General features: G+C 54.1%; 2 protein-coding genes and 1 non-coding gene across 21 annotated transcripts; all 3 read left to right on the top strand.

Annotated features, from left to right (window-relative positions):
* The first annotated feature begins 126 nt into the window (after positions 1-126).
* PRRG3 (proline rich and Gla domain 3) lies at positions 127-9,739 on the top strand. Of its 19 annotated transcripts, none has more exons than XM_040699232.2 (8): positions 127-172; positions 3,444-3,485; positions 3,861-3,910; positions 4,132-4,247; positions 5,155-5,337; positions 5,983-6,688; positions 6,763-6,923; positions 7,467-9,739. In XM_040699232.2, the coding sequence occupies exons 6-8, from the start codon at positions 6,667-6,669 to the stop codon at positions 8,001-8,003; spliced, it is 720 nt and encodes a 239-aa protein (XP_040555166.1). In that variant the 5' UTR covers positions 127-172; positions 3,444-3,485; positions 3,861-3,910; positions 4,132-4,247; positions 5,155-5,337; positions 5,983-6,666; the 3' UTR covers positions 8,004-9,739. The 19 variants fall into 19 exon arrangements, with proteins under 19 accessions (XP_040555166.1, XP_040555162.1, XP_040555160.1 ...); XM_040699228.2 differs by having other exon boundaries at positions 4,069-4,247; XM_040699226.2 differs by having other exon boundaries at positions 4,031-4,247.
* MIR1728 (microRNA 1728) lies at positions 6,051-6,146 on the top strand. Its single transcript, NR_035225.1, has one exon. It is a non-coding gene; the product is annotated as a microRNA 1728 (primary transcript).
* Positions 9,740-10,342: 603 nt separating the features above from the next.
* LOC771612 (mitochondrial fission factor homolog A-like) lies at positions 10,343-19,310 on the top strand. The gene is made up of 7 exons (XM_046940695.1): positions 10,343-10,378; positions 12,142-12,379; positions 12,943-13,100; positions 13,371-13,483; positions 14,104-14,265; positions 16,618-16,684; positions 16,833-19,310. Exons 2-7 carry the CDS (start codon positions 12,184-12,186, stop codon positions 16,962-16,964), a joined length of 828 nt encoding a protein of 275 aa, XP_046796651.1. The 5' UTR covers positions 10,343-10,378; positions 12,142-12,183; the 3' UTR covers positions 16,965-19,310.
* The last annotated feature ends 43 nt before the right edge of the window (positions 19,311-19,353 follow it).

The raw sequence follows: 19,353 nt of genomic DNA, 5'->3' as shown, positions 1-19,353 counted from the left end.
GGAAAGAGCTCGTAGGCCCGCCCATTCTTCTGCGCCGCGCTTCCTATTGTAGAGACGGGAGGAGGAGGCGGGGGGATGCGATTGGCTGGGGGGCGGGCCGGGGGCGGAGCTTTCCTATTCCTGCCCGTCGGCGGGAGGGAGCGGCTGCGGCGGGGCGCGAGGCCGCCATGAGGTACGGGCGGGGTGGAGCGAGGCGGGCTGTGGGGCGGCAGGGGATGCTCGGGGTGACGTGGGGTACTCGGGCTAGGGGTGTGGGGAGGGCTTCGGGCTGCGGGGTTGAGGCTCTGTGGGGGGGATGCCACGGCCGGAGGTCGGTGTGTGGGCTGGGGGGGAGCTGCGGGCAGGGCGGGCCTCGCTGGGTACGGGAGGTGCTGTGGGGTCGGGCATCCCCGTGGCGCTGCTGGGGCGGGGCGCGTTCTCTGGGGCCGCCCGGAGCAGAGCGCGCCAAATGGGGCCGGGGTCTGGGCATGGCGGGGCAGCGCAGGGCCGGGCCGCTGCATCGCACTGAGGGCAGCCGTGGGGCGAGGCTTCGGGCACCCGTGGGGTCTGCCGTGCGGAGCGGGTGCAGACTGGCACCGCATTGTGGATCCTGGCACAGAGCGTCGCTCGGACCGGCGGCTGTGGCTGCGCGGCGTTAAGGGAGCAGGAGGAATCCCCGCTCGGCGGGGCACGGCTCTGGCGTTGGTTGGTCCCTCGCCACACCTGTGCCCTTACCCTGGCGCGGTGGTGCTGCCCAGTGCTCGGACTCTGCGGGCTGGGATCGCGCTCCAGGCTTTGCCAGCGCGATTTCCTCCTTTGGCATCAGTGAGGGGAGCGGGGGCGGAGGTGGGGGGAGCCCGGGGGAGACACAAATGTGCGACTGCAGCATCCTCGCACTCACGGCCGCATCCCTCGCGCCTCCTCGCTGTTGCTGTAGCAACCTCCCGTCGGTGGGGTATTTATAGAGGAGCGCTGAGAAGCGGGGGGGACGGGGCTGGGTGGGTGTCTGCCGGGTCAGCCTCCAGCTTCTCCCATACGGTGGGTAGGTGGCTGCTCAGGGAGTGCTGCTCGCCGGCTGCCGGCCCTCCCACTCGTCTCACCTGGGGGCGGTCAGGGATCTGCGTATGGAAATGAGAAATAAATATCCGTGTCGCTCACCCTTGTTGCGTGCACCCGGGCAGGCATCTCTTGTGCTTGCAGGCTTGTGCAGAGCAGGCTCATTGTTTGTGCTGGAATAAACCGTCTCTTGTTTCTGACACTGGGTGGTGCATTGGCACAGTTGTTTGGGGGAAGAAAGTTAAAGATGATGAAACTGATCATGACTGTACTTTTATGCCTGCCGTGTCAGGCTCCACGAATGTCAAGCGTGCTTCATGGAGCCTGGGATCCTGGCAAATCTAGTCTTGAATATGTTTATTTCTGCGACTCAAGTTCTCCTGTGTATCAGGTAGAGAGGGTGTGATGCTCATTGTCTGTAATAACGAGTGGTACAAAGTTTGTGTGCTGTGTGGATGATAGGGCAAGTTTTCTTTGCAGCCCGTTCTTTGATACAGTGGATTTGAGTTTCTTCATTAAAACTGACAGCAACAAAATCAGGTCAGTGTCTGCTCACAGCTGACAGAACCTATAAGGGACTGTGCGGCTCCTGTGGCCTGTGTGCTCCGATCAGATTTGGGAATGTGGTTTGGAGGAGCAGGATCGAGTGTTTCGTTCCTTGTGAAGAGAAACGTGGATGACTGCCCAGCCTGGGGAGTGTAAGCTGACAAACCTGTCATGTGTAATTGTTCTGCTGCTTTCCCTCTGTCCTGTTTAAATCCCAGGCAAGGTGTTGCAGAATTTCTCAGCATGTTTAAAAGAAACTGCTCTTTGCTGATGGAAAACAGCTCCAGGCATCCTCGGTCTCTTGCTGCTCTTGGTACAAAAAACATGCAAAACCTGATTTTGTCAGTGAGAGACATTAGCTTTACTGAGGTGTTTGTTGGTGAGATCTGATACCTCCTGAAGCGGCGATACACCAGCACTGCTGTGTGCCTGGATTCCAGCCTTTTGACTGAAATGGGAAGTGTGTTTCCTGTGCTGCTGACCCAGCGGATGGCTTTGTACTGCCACTGACCTCACCCCAGCAGAGAGCTAATTGAAGTGCTTTTGGGATTACTCTGAATATCTGCAGTCCTGGACCTCAGATCAGCTCATTTTAGTTCCTGCTGTTTCTAAACTGCCTTTGCTCCTACATTCACAATACATCCCTGTGGGAACTGGCTCGGTCTTTTGATGGAGTTGTGGTTTTGTCACAGCAAGGTGTCACAGAAGGTGAGAGATGAGTTTGGCCAGGATGGCCTGATCTGTGGGATCTTGAGTACAGTGAAAAGACAAAACATGGAAAATAAATGAGTGGAATTCCTCCTGCAAGCAGATAATAGTATACTCCTCTACTGAACTTTGCTGTTACAGGGTTTTTTTGTTTTGTTTTGTTTTTTTTTTGAAGTGTGGAAGGTGCTTTTCTAGCAGGAGAGTTGACATTCTGTGTATGCAGGGAGTGCTGCTGCTACTCTGAGCTTTGCCAAACACCCTTTAGGAGACGCATATCCTTTTCTCTCCTGCTAAGTTGTCAGCTTGATGGCAACAGAGAAGACAATCCAGCCATCCTTATTGCAGATTGTGGGTAAGAGTTCCAGAAGTGAGAATTTACTCAACTGTGCAATGGATGCAAAACAAGTTGATAGCTTTACCTGTATCCATCAGTCGTGTCTTGGAGAGAAGAGCCAGTCTGTTCCCAGCAGCTTCCAACTCTCAGGTCATCCTATACACAGATCCTGCTCTTCCCTTCCTAGTTAGCTTGTCTGTTTGCCTCCTGGGGCAGCACATGTTCTGCAGGAACCTGCCCTGGGCAGCTGATGGTAGCAAGCATGCCAGGGAGGGGAGGACTCTGGTGCCAGGTGTGCTGTGTGTCCAGCAGAGCATGGACACACAGCTCACCAACATGTCCTCATCGGGTGTGCCTCGATTCCATGACTGGGAGACTCTCCCTTTTGTTCTTGGTGCCGGATGTATTGGAGTCTGCTTCTCTCAGAGGAACTGTTGCTTTCTGAGCATTCTTTATTCTGTGGACTCAAACGTTAGGAGCTTAGCTAGTTGCAAGGTTGGGCCTGCTAGTCCCACTGGTCCAGGGGCCACATCCAATCAGCTTCCTGCTAGGGGTGAGAACTGCTGACCCTGTACTCAGTGACATGGGCTGATCTGAGGGCTGTGGGTGCCCTGACCCCCTCAACCAAGTGCCAGGTGGGGAGATCAAGTGGTCCCTGCTTCTCAGGAGAGGTAATACTTGGCTGACAGTTTCATGGGTCTTACAGATAGCTCCCTGCTTTCTGCATCATTCTGAACCTGGATGGTGGAGGGCTTGGGCTTTAGTGTCTGCTGGGCTGCAATTGAAGCTGTTGATGACTCTCCTGTTTTCTTCCCTGCAGGTAGGTTGGAGACCTCCACAGCCAAGCGAGGCAGCATGGCAAGTAAGTGTTCCCTGTTCCCCTCCAGCACCACTACCACCTCTTCATCTTCAGTGGGGGAGTGTTTTGCAGATGCCTCACAAGCAAGAGGCACCTGTATTTTCGGGAGGGTCAGATGCCATTGACTCTTATCCCTGTACATGGTGTGAGGTCCAGCCTGCCTTGTGCCTCTCTTCTCTGTGCAAGCTGGGAGGTTTTGAAAGGCAAACCTCTCCAGGACTGCCTTTATTTCTCCGAGGCTTGTTGCACAAAGCCTCCCTGAGGCTCTTTGGACTGACTGACTCCTTTGTAGGCATTGCTGGTCTTCACCCATGATTCAGGCCATGCTGTCCTGCAGCCCGTGTGGCCTGGGACACTGTGGCTCTATATTCCTGGCAGAGACCTGGGCAGTGGTGTAACGCAGCCCTGCTGGAGTATGTTGCATCTTGGTGAGTGAGTGCCCAGCACACGTTGCCATTTGGTGCCAGCAGCTGTGTGGACTGGCCTGGCAAAAGCTGGGCTGAGAACAGTAAGGGTGCAGGGTGGAAAACAGCATATGATCTGTGAAGGGCTGGACTCAATCCTCTGTCCTCGCTTATCTGGGCAGCCTGCACAGAGGCTGCATGCAGCGATGCAATGGGAACACTAAGAGGATGGTGGTTGTGAACAGGAAGATGTTAGAGATCTGGCTGGAATCTCAGGATCTGCTCAGGGTGTCACCAGAGCCAGCTGTGAAGGTGGAGGCAGTAGCCAAGCTGGACAGGAAGAGAACTCCAGGGATGACAGGTATGCCTCCTTTTGTTGTCTGTACTGTGTTTGGTGGGGGAGGGAGCAGAGATCTCCAGGCAAGTTCTGCCACAAAATGTAACTTTTAATCTTGTGTTAATGAGGAGGGTACCCAGTTGTTGCTCTGCCTTCCTGCACCTTTTCTCCTTCGCAGACTTTAGGTGCTGACTTAGTAGCACTTGCTTCTTGTGGAAGCTGTCCCTTGTGGTGGCAGTGCCTCCTGCCAAGCAGTTTCTGTCATGCTAACCCTGACAGATGTGACTTGCAGGAGTGGTTTGTGGTGGTCAGCACGTTCACCTGCATGTGCTTCCCCAAAACTACAGCCCTGGCTGCCCCTTTCCAGGCACAGCCATGTGTCATTTGGGCAAGGCAGCCCTGGGTAGAGGTATGGCTAAGCCTGCCTACCACCAGGGGCCAGCATCACCTCAGGAAACTTAGAAGGGATGGCAGTGAACTCCTGCTCCCTCAGCCTAAAGCTCTAATCTTTCCTGTGCACTGGTGCTCCAACTGGTGTGGGGAGACTTGGAGAGGCACAAGGAGTCAGTACAGACACTGCTGGGGTTTGAAAAGTCTTCCCTCTGTCCTGTGGTTTGGAGACAGCTCCTGCTCAGCTGTCTGCTCTTCCTGTGAGTTGAGGACCCCAAGTCAGAGAGGAGAGTTTACAAGGCTCTTGTGTCCTGAAGGCCTCTGGTTTTCCTGCCTTGCTTCCCATGCATGTGGGAACTGTTTGTGCTTTCCGTGTAAAAGAGGGGAAGGATCAGTGACTTAGTTTCTGCTCTCCTGTCATTTCTAGGTCCTCAGGGGAGATTCTCTGGGGGAAGAGGCACATGCCTCCATCACAGCATGTTTTCAACTGAGAGATTGTTTATGATACCTGCCTGCGTGTCTGTTTTTATTTCCATCATAGTGACCAGTTCAGCAAAGCAGGGTCAAGTGACTGGTATCTGCAGGGATGGAAAACCTTGCAAGTGAGATCTGCAGCTAAGCTTGTTGCTCCAAGGTGGGAAGGAAGATGGAAAGAGTCTCAGGCTCAAGTGCTGAGGAGGGGAGAGTTAATAGCACAGCTTGATCAAGGCAGGAAGCCAAGGAGGTAAGGCCAGATTTCTCCACTGAAAGATGGAACGTTTGCAGAACGGATGGTGCCTTTGTGAAATTTCATCCAATTCTGGAAAGGGTCAGGACAAAGCCAGCCTGCTCCATCTTCAGCCAGGACAGCCCTCCTTGACTGGGAAAGCCAAGGCAAGCTGATCCCTGCCCTCCAGCAGTATGCCTTCTGTGCCTCTTGAAGATGCTTTTTCTGGTTATCCTTGTTATTTAAGGGGGGGAAAAAAAAAAGATATGTTTGCATAATAAAGTTGATTCTGAAGGGAAAGGCTCTGACTCACATCATTCATGCTGTTCTTCATTCACACCTCAGTGGTTCAGCCTTCTGCAAACTCTCTCACTGAAGCAAGCCATTAATAAATCACTAGGGGGAAATGCGCCTACACAGCACATAAAGAGCACAATATCTCCAAGCACGGAGTGGCATAGCACTGTAGTAGTTTCTTACGTTATGATCTTTCCCCTGCCTCGACACCTGTGAGTATTCTCAAAAATACTTTGCTATATTATTTTAGGAGCAGGATAAATAGAAGGTAAAGCTGAAGGAAACATGTTGACCTCCCTGGTGACGGGCTGCTACTGAGTGTTATGTTTGATCATTTACTAAGCATCCTTTTCTGTTCTATCCAAGTTGCTCTAGTGGGAGGCTCCGTCAGTCCCCTTACCTCCTTGTCCTGCATCTGCTCTTGTTGCTGCTGTGTGAATTAGTTCATCTGGTTGATCCATTGGAAGACTGAGCTTGAGGGTGAAAGAGGTAAACAGGCTTCTGTAGATCAGCCAGCTGACCTGATTCATCTTACTCAAAGGATGCAGTGAGATTGGCTGGGTGGGAAGAATCAGTATCAACCTACAGTTGGATGTGTTTGGCTGCATATAAAAGGGCTGTCTTGTGAAATGTATGTGGGATGTTTGTATCCTGGGAGTCGTGGTCTGTGCAGTGTTGCTTTCTGGACAGCATCTCACTGTGCCTGTGCTAATGGGGTCAGCGTCCCTATGCTGGGAGCTCCCTTTTTCCCCAGGAAGCCTCTGTCTGACCCAGGTCCTCTTTCTGATGTAGTTGCCTTGTAGTAAAGGGGCAGTAAGGTGAGATCCCATCAAGGGCAGAAGGTTAAAAACAAGCCTGTTGGTGCTGTCCTGTGTGGTCTGACACTGCCAATTTCTGTGTATCTAACATCCAGTCCTGTTGGAAGGATGTTGCTGGTGCTGCATGTCTCTGGGCAGACCCTGGAAGCCATACTCCGCTCTGTGTGCACTTCCTCAGCAGGCAAACTGCTGCACTAACTGAACTGTAGCTGTGGGCCATTTGGTGTTTGGGATGCCTGTTCCACCAAAAGCAGGTGGGAAAACGTGGCCGTACAGAGGCCAGGTGTGGGTTTGTCGCTGTTCAGCATCTGTGCCTTGTGTGTTGCAGTGTTCTTGGGGGCCAGGAATGCCCACTCAATCCTGAAGCGCTTTCCCCGAGCCAACGGCTTCCTGGAGGAGATTCGGCAGGGCACCATCGAGCGGGAGTGCATGGAGGAGGTCTGCAGTTATGAGGAGGTCAAGGAAGTGTTCGAGAACAAGGAGAAGACAGTGAGTTTCTTCCACCCTGCTCTTCAGTGGATGTGTGAGGCACTTACACCTTAGTATGCTGTGGGTGCAGAAAAGCACGGGGGGAATGGCCTCTCCTGTTCCCTCTGTCCTCTTCACTCCACAGGCGTTGTGCTGTAGCCTCACTTTCCAGCGTGATTTACCCTTGCTAGGCAATGTTCTCTCCTTGTCATTGCTGGGACACCCTGCACAGCTGCAGGTTGAACTGGCACTCCCCTGGCACGTATAGGAGATTTATACTGCTATCCCCACATCTCCAGGTGGGTGTTGATGTTGGCCGTATTTCTCCCTGCTTAATGTGGGGGCTGGTGGCTGCTGTTGAGACTTGTTTCCATCATCTTTTTGGCTGGGTTCTCTAGTTGGTTCAGCGGAGCCACTCACAGCCCTGGTGTGAGTGCTGCAAGGCAGCTGGAAAACACCTCTTCTGTTGGGCTTGGGGACAGCAGCGTTTATTGCATGTGATGGTTAGGGACTGCTTGTCCCATGCATAAGCACATGGTAGTTCCTTCTCTGTTCCTGCTGCAGATGGAGTTCTGGAAGGGCTACACCAACTCGGTATACTCTGTCAAGGACCCTGGGCACAGCACAGAGCGCTCAGACGCTATGTACGTGGTGGTGCCCCTCTTGGGAGTGGCTCTTCTGATAGTCATCGCCCTCTTCATCATCTGGAGGTGCCAGCTGCAAAAGGCCACCCGTCACCGTCCTTCCTACGCCCAGAACCGCTACCTGGCCAGCCGAACGGGACGCAGCCTCCCCAGGGTCATGGTGTACCGCGAGCGGTCACAAAGCCAAGGGGAAACTCAGTATCAGCGAGAAGCAGGCAACCGAGGGGCTGGAGACAGCAGAGCAGGTGGCACCCCCCAGCAAGATGGCACTCTCTGTCCACCAGAGCACTCGGTCTCTGTCCTCTCCAGACTGTCCAGTGCCACCCCTCCACCTTCTTACGAGGAGGTGACAGGGCACCCAGAGAGCAGCAGCGGTGAAGAGACCAGCATCTCCTACAATGACCCTCCACCAAAGTATGAGGAGATTGTGGCTGCTGCTCCCACTGCAGGCAAATAGAGGGTCTGCCTCTCTCTTGCCTCTTCACACACTCATGCTCATGCACCCACACCCCTTGCCATGCCCGGAACCTTGTTCAGGTGGCATTGATATCCCTGTCTCACTTGTACAAGCTGGTGCCATCACACAATAGCCTTACCTTCCTTACCAAAAAACAGCTGTCCCCAAGCAGGGTGAGGGTGGGATGTGGGACTCTGGGTTCGACCAGCCATCCCCCTTCCCCTTGCTCCCTGCTCACATAAGTGCTGCAGCAGCCAGAGCAGAGCAGCAGCTTGTTCCTGGCTCATTGTGGGGGTCCTCTCCACGGTGCATTGGATTTCTTCACTTCCCCTCAGACATAACATTTCCCATGACTAAAACAGCCTCACTGCCTCCCTGGGGCTCTGCTCAGCCTTACCCTGTGTGCATGCAGGCTCATGGACCTGAGGCATGTGTGGGGCTGGTGTTGGCATTGATCTTTTCCATACCCAAATCAGCAGGGGCTGGTTTGTGATGTGCTGAAACCCCAGTCCTCACTGTCTTCTGTTTGATGCTTGGTGCTCTGATGAGGTGAGGAGGCAGGAGGGGTGCTCGTTTCTGTCCCCGTGGTTTGTGACTGGGGAGAAAATTCATCCTTTGTGTGAATTTGCTGCCTGGTGGCAGTGGGAAGCACAATCCATCCTGTAGTGCCTGTAGCGATATTTATTGTTGGGAGAAAGGAGAGGGACTTGGCCGAGGAGGTGCTTTGTGATCTAAAACCCTTTGGAAAGGGAGAAAGGTTTGTGATGGTCTGGCACTTGAGGTAAGTTGCTTTGGAACCACCAAGATGGCTGCACGGCTTTAAGCAGTGGGGATGTGCCTCCTTCCTGCAGGTGCCTGCCTCACCTGTTTGGTGCCCTCACCAGGTGTGGGATGCAGGTACAGGGAGGCTGCAGATGTGCCAAACCTCCCTTCAGCCTTCCCCTAACCTCTGTCCTGGCTCTCTTTCCAGGGCTCTTGTCCTCCAAGCCACTCTGGGGGGCAGAGTACATGGCCACGGCCATGGTGCAGAGGGCCTGTTGGCAGAGATGGCTGCAAAGGTGAACAATGATTGTGCCACCAACCAGACTCTGGCAGCTGGGGATGCTGATGGGGCAGGAGCAGAGCTGAATCCTGCCCTTGGAACCAGGGCAGAGTAGAGCACGTGCTTTGCCATGGGACCAGCGTGTCCCCTTTTCCTAGGCAGCCACTTCTGGGGTCCGTGCGATGGGGCTATCCTTTCCCAGTCACGTCTGGTGGGCTATAAGGGGGTTCTTCTCACCAGCCCCCAGGACCAGCCCAGAACCTTGTAGCACTGCCACCCTGTAGCGTTCACCCCACACCAGTCTCCACCAGCACCAAAAGGCTGTGGCGTACCTGTAGGCTGCCCACGCCTGCTGTCCTTCTCCGTCCCAGTGATGCTCTCAGCCCGGAGCTGAGGCTTGCCCAGCACGGCTGTCCCTGGGGCAGGATACGAGCCCGTGGGGTCTGCAGCTGCCGGCACCTTGTCTGTCCCTTCCCAGGCCTTCACTCTGCCTTTCGGCCTTAGTAAACATAGGTGATGGGACGACCTGGCAACGAGTGCCAGGGTCAGAGCTGGGAAAGACCGGAGGGAGTCAGAGGGCGCTCTCGGATCCTCTGTCTTTGATGCGCGGTCATTACCTTTGCGGTTTGTATTCTGTAAAACTTGGTATATTTCTGTGCAAAAAGGTATTTATTAAAAAACCCTCACTGTCTGAGCGGCACAGGGTGGCTTTTTCCCAAACTGCTGGGAGAGGGACGTGGGACGGGGCATTGCACCCCGCATCGCTGGGCACGGCAACAACTGAGAGCGTCCTATGAGCCCGGCTGGTGGGTGAGTGAGAGGGATTTCCTGACGGCCGGGAGGGGATTTGGGCACAGCTCGTCTCGGCATTCCTCTGCGCGCGCCTAAACCTCTTAGATAATCCCCTTTAAATAGCGAGACTAGGGCAGCGCGAGATTTATTTTAAGCCCTTTCAGAACTGGATTTTATGGTAAGGCCTTGGACTCCGTCCCCATTCAGAAGCTTTTAAAACCGTCATTCATCCCAAACGGATAGTTTTATCGCTGCACGCTCCGCTGAGAGGCGGAAGGGCTCAGCCCCGGCACGGCGATGCGCGGCCGCTGCTGCCCGGGGGCCGCCGGTAGGAGCGCCGGCTGTGCCTTTAAGCCCGGCGTTGTGCCAGGAGGGGAGGGCTCGTCCCGCTGACATCACCTCCCCGCCGGCCGGGCAGGAAGACGGCTGCTTACAGGTTGAGAAGTTGCTTGAAACTGCAAAAAAAAAAAAAAAAAAAAGTAAGTGCCCACTCCCACCCTGCTCCGCCCTTCCACCAGCGGGGAGCGGGCGCTGCGCTGGGGTAAAGCCCGGCTCCGGGGAGGGGGCTTTGGCAGGAGCCCGCAGCGCCGCTGTGGGAGAGCAGAGCAGATCTGCGAGCACGAACCCCGAGAGGGGAATGCGAACCCGTTTGGGAAGGAGGGATGGCTGCTGCCGCCCCTCCTGCCCGCGCCGGGAGAGAGGCGGGCGGTCCTTCCGCAGGGCAGGACGGGGGGGGTCCCCTCCGCTTCCCCCCTCCCCAGCGCCTCATCCCCCGCACTGCCAATGCGAGGAGAAGCGCGGCGCGGAGGTGGGGAGCGGTCGTGTTCCATCGGCGTGAGCGGGGTTGCTCGGCAGCAGCTAGAGAAAGCCGTGCAGAAAGTTAAAGGCGGAAATCCGGCCGTTTAAGCCTTTTCTTCTTATGGATTTTGACATTTGGGGATTTTGTGTGTGTGTGTGTGTGTGTGTGCGCGGCTTAGACTGTCGGAGCCCGCTCCTCGCTCCCCTCTCATCCCTTTTCTCCCTGGGAGCTGTGGCAGTTCCATAGGCGATTACAACGTGAACCTCCTCCCTCTTTCTGATTTATTGCTCTTCATGCGCTGCTTTCCCAGGAAGAAGGGCGAGAAGGCAGCGCAGGGCGTTTGTTCCTCTAAAACCCCCTTGCCGGAGGATGGACCCGGTGCTTGCCACGGCTGCGGGCCGTGGGGCTGAGTGTCTGATCCAGCATTCTGCTGCGGGAATGGCACCTTTCTGGGACAGTCCCAGGACTCGGTGTCGGGGCCGACCCGATTTGCAGGAAGGGGGATCTCGTTCCCACGCACGTGGAAGCAGCAAAGTGCCGCAGCTGCTGACGCCGGGCAGGCTTCTGTCCCTTTAATTAAAAGGTTCTTAATGATGGAGGAGGAGAGAACAGAGTGAAGTGATTACTGTTGGCGGGGAGCCGCCCTGGCGTGCCTGGAGTTACAGGGTTTGCTGGTGCTTTGGGACGGGATTGGTGCTCTGGGGCTGCATCTCCGGCCATCTGAGTGCTGCTGCTCCCGGGAGGTGCGATGGGGATGGGGATGGGGATGGCAGTGGGGAGCCCTGGCTGCTGCCAGCTGGGAGTGGCTTGCTGGGCTGGCAATGCAGCGTCAGAGCGCAGGGTGCTAAAAATAGAGCCCGACGTGATCAGAGCATGCAGAGCCCCCGCGCTCCCGTCCTCGCCTCCTCCCGTTCTCCCTTTCTGAGCTTTGAAGAGGAAAACGTCCCCTTCCTGCAGTGGTTTGGGCTGCGCTGGGGGATTTTGACTCAGAAGCAAAGGGGGATTCTTGGGTACTGCGAGACCAAAGCAGGGCAGGAGGGAGGGCAGAGGGGGCTGTAGGGGAATGGGGTTGGCTGGGGTCTGGAAGAACCCAGAACAGCACATCAGTAATGTCAAGAACAATAAATCAGAAAGCAGAGAGTCAGGGGGACTGGGGACCTGTGTCCCTGCTGTGTCCTTGCTGGAAGAGGCTTCCTTTCCCTGTGGGAAGATGGTCAGTGTCCCACACCACTGCCTGAAACAAAGTCCATCCCATTCAGCTCCTTGGTGTGGATCCCTCCGGGAGATGGGCATGGGTGCAGTACGGCCTTAGGGGATTCTATGGTAAAAGTGTGTGTGGGGAGAGTTTAGTTCTCCCATCTCATCCTGCTGGCAGCTCTTCCCACCCTATGCACTCGCCCCTGCCAGCTGGGCTCCATAGGACTCCCTGTTCTCCTATGGTTCTGTTTGTTGTTGTTTCTGCCTATGTATAGGTGCCTTACAGCACGCGTGCTGCCCCTGTGCAGGTGTCGCTTGGCTGCCTGTGCAGTCTGGGTGAAACAAACAAGATGTGGCCGCTTTTGGAGCAGAAAGTGAACGTAGTCCGCTGTGACCTGCTCTTCACTGAGGACATCAATCGAAGGATGCGGGTCCCCAGCAGACTCACTGTGGCAAACAGCTTCAGCCCTGTGGATGAGGAGCCCACGTCTGAAGGTGTACCCCCTTCCCTTCCAACACGCATCCCTGTTAGGATTTCTCTTGCAGGTAATGTACTGGGTTTTTTTGGGGTGCCTGAAGTTTGGCGGGGCTCTGTAACGTTGTAGGGAGAACTATTTTCTAAAGCGCTCAGTGGTTTGCTTTGCAAGAGAGGAAAGGGTCAGATATTGTAGTCATCTTTCTCCTGGAAGGTAGTGTGGGAAAGTGAAGAGATGCCTAAAGAGGAAAGGTGGATGAAGGTGACCAGCAGAAGGCAGGAGGGGCCTTCGATTCAAAATGTGAGGAGCAAAATCTGGAGGCATCTCCTTCCACGTCTTCCAGTTTCCTCTCAGTTTTTGGGATGCTGAGATATATGGGCCTGCTCTTTGACAAACTCTTCCCAACCTCTGCTTTCCTGGAGTGGTACATCCAGTTGATTTCCAGTCCACGCCTCTCCAGGCTCTCCAGTTGCTGACATTTTCAGAATGTGGCTTTTGATGTGCATCCGGTAACAGTGGGCACAGGGCTGACAGCCCTATATGAGAGAATCTCTCTTCCCTGCTGCCCTGAGAACAATGGAGCACGTTGGGGTTGTTTCATTCTTCCCTCTCTTTTTTCTGTGGAAACATCAGATGCAGATCTGAGACCCATCCTGCTGGACCAGCAGAGGAATATCCCCTCCACTGAGGTGTGCGTATCCATAGACTCCTCGGCTCAGCACTCCACGCTGGGGGAGACCCCTTTTATGCACATGGCTGGCAGATCAAGTGCCCAGAATCGCAGACGACTGGTACTGTAACGGGAGTGGGTGGGCTTGCTTGTGTTGGCAAAGGGAGCACGTTCCCAGTGGTTGGTTTGCTCAGGAGGTCCAGGATCATCTCACTGGGCTGGGGTTTGTGCAATGCCCCCACCACGGAGGGCTTTTCATGGGGCACAGGGTTGGCTCTGCCTAAACTGAGCATGGTGGCGATGGGTTGATGGTTGGACTGGATGATCTTAGTGGTCTTTTCCAATCTTGATGATTCATTGACTCCACTGCATCTGTGTTTGATGCCAACAGGGCCACCACAGCAGCAGGTCACGGCGGCAGAGCCAGCACAGCAGCGGGTCACGGCAGTCCCCAAGTGACAGTGCCCAGCTGGTCTTGCACAGCCCAGCCCGGCACCATGAGCGGTGAGCATGGACCTAGAGTGGTACAGGGTGGGTGGGAACCAGCATCTGTGGGGTCTTCGATGCTTTGTGTTGGTGCCCCAAGATGGGGCTAATCCAAATCAGGGCTAGCCCTAGTCTTGCATGAAGTTACTTAAGAGGAAAGTGTCCTCTGGTATCAGTAAGGAGAGGTTTTCTGCCACCTGATGCACGTGGGACAGCGTGTCCCCACTTGGAGCTTGGTGGCAGCCCTGAGGGTCCTTACCTGGCTGTTGGGTTTGCAGCCAGGGTGAGCAAAGAGCACACGTGCTTTTTTTGAGTAGTAATATGGTTGACATCATGGGCTTTCTCTCCAGTGGTGAAAATCCTTGAACTTAATCCCAGAGCAGAGCCATCTTCTGCCTAGAAGAAAGCCTGTTCTGGGCTGGCAGAGAGGTGTGGTTATCACACTGTCATTGCAGCCTTTGGAGGATCCAAGCGACTGAACCTGGGCTGCTGGAGGAGCTCCTCTCACCCGGTGACACAGAGGTCTGGGTGTTGATGGCATCGCCCTGTGGTGCTCAGAGCTGCTGGAGGGACATAGGGCCTGTGATTGTGCTGTGTGAGGCCAGGCAGTAACCAGTGTGGTTCTGTGTGCATCCCAGGCTGGACACCTGCCCCCCTCCTGCTCACAGTGCCCCACTTCCCCTCTTTGCTGGGACAGGCAGGATCTACTCCATGCAGAACATCTTCCAGACCATGTACCTGCTGGGCCAGGTGCTCTTCCACCGTGTCCAGAACTCTCTGCAAGACCCGGTGCCATCCAGGTGACGTTGGCTTGTCCTGAGCCACCTCCAGCTGCTCTACACAGACCTAACTTTGCCTTGCTGAGGCAGGAGCCAGCCCTGAGCTTTCTAACCTCACAGGATATGGCTGCTCCAGCCCCCTTCTTCTTACTTATGCTGCCAGCTCTGGGCGCCTGGTGTGGTCAGGCTGGGTGCCTCCTGCTTGGTTTTGTGCTACCCAAGGGACCTAACACCTCCTGTGACACTACTGAGTTTGAGCTACTCTTCAATGCTACTCTTTCTGTATGCCTTGATAGCGTGATGGAGAGAAATGTCGAAAGGGAATCAAAACCCAGCACAGATGGCCCAGTCTTGATCCTGTCACCAAGACACCTCTCCTGTGTCCTTGCAACATGCATGGCCATCTCTTGGTTGCTTTTCAGTAACCTTTTCATAGAACCATAAACTATCCTGTGTTGGAAGGGACCCCTAAGAATCATCTAATCCAAATCCTGGCTCCACACAGGGGCACCTCACCTAAAAATCATAGAATCACAGAATCACCGAGGTTGAATTGTCAGAATACTTCTAACTCTCCTTGAGCAAAACCTCCAGGCAGATGGGGAGGAGGGGGAGCATCCATCATCCATGCCACCCTGGCACATGGTACCTTCCCTCCCCGACTGGAGCAGGGCTGCAGGCAGCAGAGTTTCTCTCTGTGGGCAGTACCAGGTGATGGCCGGCACGCTGCTTAAAAGCAGGGACATCTTCAAATGTGGCTTTTTTTTTTTTAGCTTTTAAAAGTTTGGTTATTGCACACATAGACCTCCTCCTGTCTGACGTGGAGGAGTTTTTTAGCCATGGTACTGTGGAGGAGGGAACTTAGAGAGTAGGGTGAGTCCTGAGCTCTTCCCAGCTCTCCATCTACCTTTGGAGCCAGGCAACTTGGAATGCCTTGTCTTGCTACTCTGCATCATTTGAAATGCATGCATTCTTTCGTACTCCCCACAGCAATAAGAAAGAGACTGAGCTGACTTGTTTATCCTGAAGTTCTAATAAAGAAAGCTCTGGCCTCAGAGAGAGGCTGGAATATTTCCATGGCAGTGACCTCTTGAAGGGTATGAGTCATCAGAGGTAATTTCTGTTCTCTACTGTAAAGGGTGTTCGCTTGTGTCAATGGGGATTTTTCAAGTAAAAGCTGCAGGAAACGTCCAATTTTAATGGCTTTGTACTGGGTGAAATTTGATATTCTTTCTATTGTGACTTTCATATTTACCACAGCTGCATTATGTGGATGTATTATCTCAAGAATGTGTTTTCAGGCCAACTCCCTGAATGACATGAGTGAGTTCTTCCCTTCCTGGGGTCCTCAGAGGAACTTGTTCAACTCTGTTAATCCATAACGTGTCAATGAGGGCCTGTGGCAAAACATAGCGTGGTTTGAGTTGGAAGGGACCCTTAAAGGCCATCAGATCCAATTCCCCTGCAATGAGCAGGGTCACCTACGGCTCCGTCAGGTGCTCAGAGCCCTGTCCAGCCTGACCTTGGGTATCTCCAGGGATGGGGCACCCACCATGTTGGTGTCTACAGGAGAACTTTGGATTACAGATGAGCTGATGGAGCGCTACCCTATAATGATGGGAACAACAGATGAACATGGCAACTCTAATTTCTCAGTGTGGATCTACTTTATTTGTGGCTTTGTGCTGTGAGCCCTGGAGCAAGGTTGCATCTGCAGGAGATGCTCATCCATGGCCTCTGTCCCTTTGTTTTCAAGGAAGGAGGGAAGTGGTGCATGGTTGGAATGCTTGTTTATACTTCTGATTGCAAATAACATTTGCTGTGAGGGAAAAAGACAATGCCTTTTGTGAGGGAAGTATTGGAGAGGACCAAATCCCGGTGCCAGCAAACCCAGGCACATGCTCAGATAGGTCCCCCTGCTGGTGGCTGCTTCCTACCCACTGGGTCTTCTCTTGCTGGGTAAATACCATCCCTCCATCTGGGCACTGGCTGTGGGATCTCTGTTTGCCTGACTTGATCTAATGATGGTTTATCCAATCCTCAGTGGATTCCTCTGGCTATAGGAAATGGACTTTGGGTAAATATGTTTCCTCTCTGTTGGGTATCTAAAAAAACATAAGCATGTGGTTTTCCTGTTGCCTGTTGTAGCATGCATTGAGTGCTTTGTTGTGATCGCTGCGGGCTGCATGGTGGATGCATAAGCATGATGGGGGTAAGAAGAAGTTGGTAGATGTTGTGTGAGTGCTGTTTCCTCTCTCCCTATCCTGCATGCTGGGTGTGCACAGTGCTGCATGGCTCCTCACGGCAGTGCCATGTGTGCAGGAGGGTAACTGCACCTCCTGAACAGTGTGCATCTCTGTTTTCCTCCCGCAGCTCCCAGGAGGTTGGCGCAGCCCCGGAGGAGGTCATTGTGGCTGAGGCAGCAGCGATGAAAAAGGAGGTGAGAGAAGGAGTGTAAGGCTGCAGGTGTTTCCTGGGGAAGCTGCAAGAGAGTGGATGAGTGTGCTCCGGGGCTCGTTGCTAGGGCCTGGTTTGCTGGCATTGCCAACTAGCCCTGGGTGGTGCTCCTCATGCTGCTCTCCTTGCAGCTGGCGAGGATCTCGGAGCGGCTGCGTGTGCTGGAGGAGCAGCACAAGGCCTGGCGGAAAGAGGAGCCCTTGGTGTACTCCATGCTGCTCTCTGCCTGCCTCGTCAACACCTGGCTCTGGCTGTGGAGATGATTCTGTGCCTTGAGCTCCCCGACCAACCCTGGGCGAGAGCAGGATCCTTGCTCATGTATTGTGGATGGTAAAACCGTGCGTTTCTTCTGAACTTGACCCGCTTCTTGGTATCCTTTAGGATCTGAGGTGAAACCATAAAGCTGGACCTGGTGCCACAGCAGCTGGAGATGGATGACAGGGAGCGGTGGGGTGTGACAGGGAGCATGGCCCAGTGTGCACAGTCCCAGGGCTGGGCTGTGTTTGGTGTATGGTAGCAACTATGTGATGTGTTTGATGGGGTCAGCGGCCATGTGGGAAGCTGCTGTGAAAAGCCCAAGCCTCATAAGAAGTTTGTGAATGACACAGGAGGTATTTGTCCTGCAGAGATCAATGGGAGAGCCTCTGCCCCTTGGGCTGTGTATTGGAGGAGGCATAAAGCCAAGCGTTAGGTCTCTGTGGACATCAGGTCCTGTTACAGTCTTAGGCCATGGTTGAGCTGGTGCCCTGACCGTGTCACAGCTTTGACAACTTAGTTCTGCCTCCGTAAAACTCCTCAGCCAATTCATAGAACCATAGAAGGGCTTGGGTTGGAGGGGAACTTGCAGCCCACCGAGTCCCAAGCCCTGCCATGGGCTGGCTGCCCCCACCAGCTCAGGTTGCCCAGGGCTGCATCCCACCTGGCCTTGAGCACCTCCAGGGATGGGGCACCCACAGCTCTCTGGGCAGCTGTGTCAGTGCCAGTTGCTGTGGTCTCTTCTTCAACTTCCACCCCAAAAGCTTGTGCAGAGTGTTTGGGTGTTTTTGAACTGCCGCTGGGTTTTCTTTCCTTCCTTGAGCAACTGAGTAAGCAGCCCTGAGCCAGGGTAGCCCCTGCTCCAGGAGAGGTGGACCTGAAGGAGCCGGGGCTGTCATCCACAGGAGAGTTGGACCAGATGACCTTTAAAGGTCCCTTCCAACTCAATTCTATTACTCTATGATCTCTGTGGCCACCGCTGTGGCACCACCTCCTCGGCTCCTGTTATGCTGTGGCTCTCAGCAGTGGGTTTGTAAGCGCTCAGATCCCACGTGGCTGTAAGAGCACTGCTGGGCTTTGTGCTTATCCAGGAACTTGGCTTTTTCCCAGAGAGATGTGCATGGGAAACCTCCCCGGGCTGGTTGTAAGACCTCGTAATAACAGTGCAGGCACCAGACAGGCCATGGACAGTTGCCCGTTTGGGCAGCAGTGGGTATTTGTGAGGTTGCCAGTGCCAGAGGGCAGGATCACTCCCAGTCTACTGCCAAGTTGTAACTTCAGCGTGGTACAGCGGCACAGGTGAGGGGAATCCTTGGCTCAGGTGCCAGAAACCAAGCCCAGTTCAACAGCTCTGCTGTTTCTTTCCTTCCTTGATGTTTAGGAACACTTGGATTCACAGTGAAGTGAGATTCTCATAGTGGTTCATCCAACGCATCTGCTGAAGTGGTGCCTGCAGGCTCAGGGCAGGTGTTGGCAATAGGACCTCTCTGTTCCAACTATAAATGATTGTAGCTGGATCTGCAAATCACCCAGATGTCCTGATGGCTTATTTACAGACAAGGATGCTTAGCTGTTCCCTGCCTGCCACTGCATCAAGCCTCCATGGCTATAAATCCGGCAGCCGGACATTTACTAATAAATAACTGTCCCACAAGTAATTGCAGGTCTGAACCTGTGGCTGATGGCTGGGTTGAGAACAGCACTGGGATTTACTGCAGGTGAAAACAGGTTGGGGGGCTGTGCTGCAGCGGGGTGTGTGTAAGGGATGGCAGCAGGGCTCCTGGCGTGGCTCAGGGATGTGGACAGGCTGGAAATACGTGGAGGTGTGGTGATCAGATGGGATGTGATCCTGAAAGCTAATTATTGGCAGGTTGTATTGGGTAGAAGGTGACTTTTTGTTCTGGTTTCAGCTGGGACATAGTTGAATTTTTCCTTCATAGTGTAGGAATAGCATAGTAGGGTGCTGAGTTTTGGCTTTGGGAGAAAAATGATGCTGATAGCACAGCGATGTTTGGCTGCTGCTGAGCACTGCTGCAACCACCTTTCAGTCTTCAGCTTCTGGCACTGTGCTGCCAGTGAGGGGCTGGGGGGGCACAGGGAGCTGGGAGGGGATGGAGCCAGGACAGCTGACCTCAGCTGACCGCAGGGGTGTCCCATACCACATGGCTTCATGCAGGAAGCCTGGACAGCAGTGGGGAACTGCTGGAGCAGCTGCTGCTCAGGACCGGTGGGCATTGGTCAGCGGGTGGTCAGCAATTGCACTGTGCATCACTTACTTTGTAAATATATATTATTGTCGCTACTATTTTCCTATTCTCTTCCTTTTCTGTCTTAGTAAATAGCTTTTACCTCCACCTATGAGTTCTACGTTGCTTTCTTTCTCCTGATTCTCTCCCC

Source organism: Gallus gallus, chromosome 4 (assembly GCF_016699485.2).
Source record: "Gallus gallus isolate bGalGal1 chromosome 4, bGalGal1.mat.broiler.GRCg7b, whole genome shotgun sequence".
Classification (NCBI taxonomy): domain Eukaryota; kingdom Metazoa; phylum Chordata; class Aves; order Galliformes; family Phasianidae; genus Gallus; species Gallus gallus.
The sequence above is the reverse complement of the archived record's forward strand: the minus strand, read 5'-3'. Positions and strand labels throughout refer to the sequence as shown.